Source organism: Apium graveolens, chromosome 11 (genome assembly GCF_009905375.1).
Source record: "Apium graveolens cultivar Ventura chromosome 11, ASM990537v1, whole genome shotgun sequence".
NCBI lineage: Eukaryota > Viridiplantae > Streptophyta > Magnoliopsida > Apiales > Apiaceae > Apium > Apium graveolens.
In genome coordinates this window covers 58,159,906-58,166,401 of record NC_133657.1, presented here as the reverse complement: position 1 = coordinate 58,166,401, position 6,496 = coordinate 58,159,906, and the positions used below count along the sequence as shown (strand labels likewise).

General features: G+C 37.8%; 1 protein-coding gene across 1 annotated transcript; it reads right to left on the bottom strand.

Moving 5' to 3' along the window:
- Positions 1-481: 481 nt before the first annotated feature.
- On the bottom strand, positions 482-1,543 carry LOC141695525 (uncharacterized). Its single transcript, XM_074499764.1, has one exon. It carries the CDS (start codon positions 1,541-1,543, stop codon positions 482-484), a length of 1,062 nt encoding a protein of 353 aa, XP_074355865.1.
- Between the last annotated feature and the right edge of the window lie 4,953 nt (positions 1,544-6,496).

The following is a 6,496-nucleotide window of genomic DNA, read 5'->3' as shown; positions in this document are numbered from 1 at the left end:
TGACCTTAGAAAACCAAACCGAACTGTCAAGCCTGGCAACAAAATCCTTCTTAATGGCTTCAAGCAGTTTTCTAGGACCAAAAATACCCATTCCATGAGCTCTCGCATTACGCTCGCGCCAGATATGGTAGCAGAAGATTTGGGCAACACAGAGAGCTAAAATGCTCTTGGTCTTATCCTGGAGCTGAATAAGAAAGGTGATAAAACTGTTCCATGAATTTCCCTGAATGATGATATCGAAAGAAGACATAAGACTCTGAAGAATCCAGTTACTGTACGAGCAGTGCAAGAAAAGGTGAGAATCTGTTTCTCGGCCAATGATACACAGAAAGCATTGCTGTGTTTCCACCAAACCAAATCTGTGAAGACGAGCCAAGGTATGAAGTCTTCCATGACAAGCAATCCATTGATGGTGAGCAAACCTGTTCACTCGAAGTTTGTGCCAAACGCCCTGATACCAAGGAACTCTTTCTGCTCTAAATCAAATAGAGTCCCAGATGTACCATGTTTTGATTTTCTTTACATCAATCTCATTCCATAAAAGAAGATCAGGCCCAGCATGCAACAAAGGATACTCAAAGTTTCCCAGCCAAGACAAAAGCAAAGGATCAAGATGGTGGCTTCGGGAGTTGGCTGTTGGAAGAGACCATACCCCATTTCGTATAAGAACATTAAGGGTATCCCTATGATGCAAACCACTCTGAGAAATGATAGGCGAAGACACTGAAGAAGCTAAACAAGTGTGATGCCACCAAGGATCAAACCATATCGAGATAGACTCCCCATTCCCAATCTTGTAAGACAGAAAATTCCTTGCTAAGGGATGAAGCTTTAACACTTTTTTCCAAATCCAGGAGCAATCCGAGGGGACTTTTGTAACCCAGAAATGCTTCCCTTTGAGCACCGTTCTGTTTACCCATGAAGCCCATAAGGTGTTAGACTTCGTCACTACCTTCAAAAGGTGGCCAATAATCTGAGATTTGTTCCATTCGCACATGTTTTTCAGGCCAAGACCACCTTCCTCTCGAGGAAGACACACAGTCTGCCAGGAAAGCTTAGCACCTCCTTTTTGATTTATATTGCCCCGCCATAAAAATCTTGTAAGGAGGGACTGAATGTTTGCATGAACAGTGGCTGGTAAAAGAAAGTGATTACACCAGAAGCCTTCAAGAGACAGAATAACCGACTTGATCAGCAGGGTTCTCCCAGCCAGAGATAAAAGCAGAGAAGTCCACGAGTTTAATTTACTCGTTATTTTGTTGATGAGAGCCATACAATCGTTAACACAAAGTTGAGTAGTGATTAAAGGAACTCCAAGGAAACGAACTGGAAGAGTGCCTCGAGGAATCAGCAGAGTATCAAACCAAGCTATAAAGTTGCTATCACAGTTGCATAAGTAGCTGTTGCTCTTGTTGATACTAGGATTTAGGCCACTCCATGCTGAGAATTTTCTGATGGAGTTCAGAATATGCATAACTGACTCCTGAGAACCATGACTAAAGAAGAGCACATCATCAGCAAAAAACAAGTGGGTTAACCCCATTTCTTTGCATCGCCAGTGATAGCGAAAATCTGGGGGAACTCTGTTAAGTAGGCTAGATAAAATTTGCATGCAAAGAGTGAAAACATAAGGTGACAAGGGATCTCCTTGTCGAATGCCTTGGGTCCCTTTAAAGTAACCATGAATAATGCCATTCAATTTGATCGAGAAACTGGTCGTAAACAAGCAGGCTTTTAACTACAGAGGTATGATTGGCTCTTTAATCTATTTAACTGCAAGTAGACCTGATATCATGTATGCTACCTGTCTTTGTGCAAGATTTCAGGCTGATTCAAGAGAACCTCATCTAATAGTTGTGAAAAGAATTTTCAAGTACCTCAAGGGTACGGCTGATCTAGGATTGTGGTATCCTAGAGAATCAGATTTTAAGCTAATAGGTTACTCAGATGCAGATTTTGAAGGATGCAAAATAGACAGGAAAAGCACTAATGGAAGCTGCCAATTTCTTGGAGGCAGATTGGTTTCTTGGTTTAGCAAGAAATAGAAATCAATTTCCACATCAGCTGTTGTAGTAGAATATATTGCTGCAGGAAGCTGTTGTGCACAGATTCTTTGGATGAAGAATCAGCTACTGGACTATGGGTTAGAATTTTCTAAAATACATATTTACTGTGATAATCAAAGTGTTATTGCTATGACAGGAAATCCAGTTCAACACTCAATGACAAAGCACATCAGCATTAGGTACCATTTCATAAGGGAACATGTGATGGAAGGTACAGTGGAATTGCATTGTGTTCCAACATATCAACAACTAGCAGATATCTTCATAAAACTACTATATGAAGCTACTTTTACAAGACTGGTAAATGAACTTGGAATGGTTTCAGGTTCTTTCTCAAAATCTGTTTAGTTTTTGTTCTCTTACATCAGACTTTATGATCAGTGTTTACAGATTATCTTATCTCAAAGTAATCTGTGCTTAAATTGTTACATATTAAACACTGCTTGTTATTTGATGTGATTCTATAAACTCTGAAAGTGTTTTGAATGTTCTGTGACTATTCAATCCAATAAGGATTATCTTGTTAGATGATGACTTAGTAGTCTTTAACAAACTATATATCCCATGTTTGAATTAGTTATTTATGTGGAAATCCATGACACAAGCAAATTCTGATTTTGATCTTAGTCAAATTTACTTTGTGTATCTTATTACTAAGTCACAAACTAGATTATTGCTTCTTATCTGTCAAATTCTGATGTTAGTAAATCTTAAGGATGAACTACATGCTTGATAAGCCTCACTTATTTGAAGAAAATAAAAGAAAAGAAAAATTGAAATCAGGTACTCCTTTGAGATCTAGAGTAAATATGTGAGAGGGAAGATCCAAGTGCATTGCTGGTATTAAGTTATATGCATTAGAAAAGTAAATTGATTTTTCTTGGTGACTTTTCACATTCTCTGATTACTGGAGAAATATTCTGATAACAACATAAATTCTGATGGCAGTTGTAACTCATTTACACTGAGAAGCCACTGTTTAAAGAATTTCAAAATATGCATAAAAGAAGCACAAACAGTTGAGGTGGATTCCTGCATAACTTTATTCTACAGTAGACTTCACAATTCAAGACAGATTTTAAGCATTTTTCTTAGTTAGGCCTTATTTCTAAGATATAATAAAGTTTATCAGACTTTAATCCTTATCTGATCATTTGGACATACACATATTTTCACTCCATATGAATGATGAAAATACTATGGCGATTAAGTTGTTTCAGATAAACAGTTAAGTATTATTTGCATAAATTCTGAGGACAAGTTCTGATTATGTTCTGATGATTAAACTCTGAAGATACTAGTTAGTATTTGTGTGAAGAATCATAGAAACAGTCATTCAATTTTTTTGAGTACAAAAGCCATGTTCTGATAACCGTTAAATTCTGATAAGAGTTAAGTTCTGATTCAAACTCTGATGCTTATGTGTCACATTTTAATTACTTGACTTATTTTTAGTATTTACTGTAAGGGTTATATTTCATAGGAAACTAATTAAGTGAAGATAAAAATAGTGATAATTATTTGGTTAATGGGTTGCGTGTTTGTTTTGGTAACCGCATGTGAGCAATAATTACTGCACGTTTAACGTGCCCACTAATAATGTTTTGACTGTTTACATGCTGCTAGGTGTAAAATGTTGGTTTTACTTCCAAAAAGAGTCGTTGAGTGGAAAGAGTATAAATATTAGAGATAAAAGATTATCTAATCTTTTAACTTCTCTCTTATCTTATCTCTTATTTCTTTTACTCTCTCTCTCTCTCTCTCTCTCTCTCTCCCTCTCTCTATTTTCTGACGGACTTTCTTACAGGCATCTTATCAAACACCTTGCAAACACACGATTTTCACTTTATTTTTCATAGAAATGGCACCTAAGAATCTAATTTATGATGGAGCCAAGTTTGTCCCCAACAACTACATGGCTATTCTCAACAAGGACGAGGCTCCTTCAGAACTTCACTTCATTCAAGACTTTCTATCTCGAAGTGAATTTGGGTATGCTCTGACCCAACCACAGATTCTCTCAGGCAAGCAAATTCTGGAGTTTTGGAGGTCTGTAGTTTATGATGATGGTGGTGAAAATGGGTCCCCAAGCATCATTTTACAACTGGGGAAGATGAGCACTTGGTAACCTTGTCCACTGTTCGACAAACATTGCATCTACCAAAAAATTGTACTTTCAGTTCACAAGTTGGGGAGTCAGCTCTTCAAAATATGATGGCAAATCTTGGGTATGAAAAATCTTTATCCAAGCTGGGATAACTGAAGAGGCCCTACATTAGGAGGGAGTGGAGCTTCTTTTTTAACTGTATTACCAAGGCCTTTGCCAACAAATGCTCCAACTTTGATGTTATTCCAATAATGAGTCATTAAATTGGGTATACCCTTCTTAATCAAACTCATTTTGATTATGCTACTACTATTTTGGGTTTTCTAGGTGATAGGATGAAAGAAGATAGCAACACAGTATATTTTGCTAGATTCTGTCAGCTTATATATAATTTATGTTGTTCCGATGCACCTCAAAACTTTAGTGAGACAATTGAACCCTTTAAACTTCACAAAAGGGCTTTCACAGACTTATTATCTGCTGATAATAAGAAGAATGTACTAAGACCCCTCCAAATTCCTCAATGTATAAAACAGTTCTTAGTAAATTCTGATCCCCACACATACGGTACCATATATCCTGATGTAGCACCAGCACAACCTCCACCTACACAACCTACCAATACTCAACCAGCTCAATCCTCTCAACCACAAGCATCATCACCTACTATCAGAACCTCACCTCTCAAATTCAAAACCTCTGGTACTTCTCAAAAAGAGCTAGTTGTAAAATCTTACAAATCCTCTAGGCGTAAAAAGATTATCTCTGTGCCTAAATCTCCACCAAGGAGAAGAAGAAGGATTATTCTGGGGGATGAATCTGATGAGGATGATCAAGTCCAGGTTCTTGCATCAGAACCTGTGACAAAAGAAGCTGAAAAGGTAATTTTTCAGAAGGAGGTAGAAGCTGAAGAGTTAACTTCTCAGAAATAGAATGAGGCTGAGGGTTCTGGGATTTTGAAAAGAAAAAGACTTTCAAGTTCTGATGCTGCTCAAGCAACTCCTTCACAACCAAAGTCCAGATCAAAGAAGAAAAGAGCAGGTGTGAAAATTACACAAGCTCAATATGAGGATGCTGAAGAAGCTGAAGAAGGGGATCAGGAATCTCTGATCTCATCAGAACCTATATTCATTGAAGCTTTGCCAGCTCCACCTCAACCTGAAGACACTGTTCAAGACACAATGATCACACCTCATATCTCTCCACTCAAAGAAACTGCTACAGTTGAATATTCAGTATTAAGTCCTGAAATTGACATTCACAGGATGAATATTCCAACTGTCTTATTTCTGGAAGCACCACCAGCACAAGTGTCAACTCCACCTGTTTCTCCAATAATAAATGATGAAATTCCTACTACTCCAATTCTGGATTTGGAACCTGAAAGAGATGAAGTTGTTCCAGAATCTCCTTCAGTTACACACACTCTGGTGTTATCAGAAGATGATGAGATTTTATCAGATTCTGGAGATAGTGCTCCAGCAAGTGCTCCAGTAAATGCTCCAATTCTTGGAAAGGAGGCACTGCTTAAATTTGTTGAAGAAGATGCTCCTGTTCCATGGGAGGAAACTTTTAGAGGAGTGGAATGGACAAAGAAATGGAATGATAATGATTTCATTCCTAGCTCACATGTTCAGTAAGAACATATTTCCAAAGCTGATGAGTTGCTGACAAATTCTGATTTCAAGCACCAACTTAAAGTCACTGCTCTCAGTACTAAGAATCTTCAAGGTCTACACTTCAAGACTCATGAAAAGGTTGATAAACTTCAGGAAAATGCTGATAAGCTGAACCCGATGCTCAAGCTAGACAAGATAGGTTTATCAGACCAATTCATGAAAAAGTGGAAGCTATTGAGCAAGTTCAAACCAAGCAGCAGGCCCAACTGGATGAGGTCGTGCAAAATCAGGCCGCTCAACAGACACAGCTCAATGAAATCCAATCTTCAGTGGAACTTCTTCTTTCTCTACTCCTGTCAGATGATGCCAAAAAGGGGGAGAAGGTAGTTAAGTCCAAATGCTCACCTAGCCAAATACTGAAGAAAAAGGATGATTCTGAAGATGACTAGGGAAACCCTAACAAGGGCAAAAGTCAATGTCAAAGCTAGCAAAGCAGCAAAGTTTCTTCACAGAAACTAATTTCTAATTCTAGCAAATCTTCTACACAGAAGAATTCAAGTTCTGAAGCTGTGAATGCTCAAACTCTGATAGCAAGTTCTGATAATCAAGTTTCTTTACAAAAACTAATTTCTGATTCTAGCAAATCTTCTACACAAAAGAATTCAAGTTTTGAAGCTGTGAATACTCAAACTCTGATAGCAAGT

Coding starts and splice junctions, on each gene's coding strand:
- LOC141695525 (XM_074499764.1), bottom strand. CDS start 1,543: ATGGGGTTAACCCACTTGTTTTTTGCTGATGATGTGCTCTTCTTTAGT.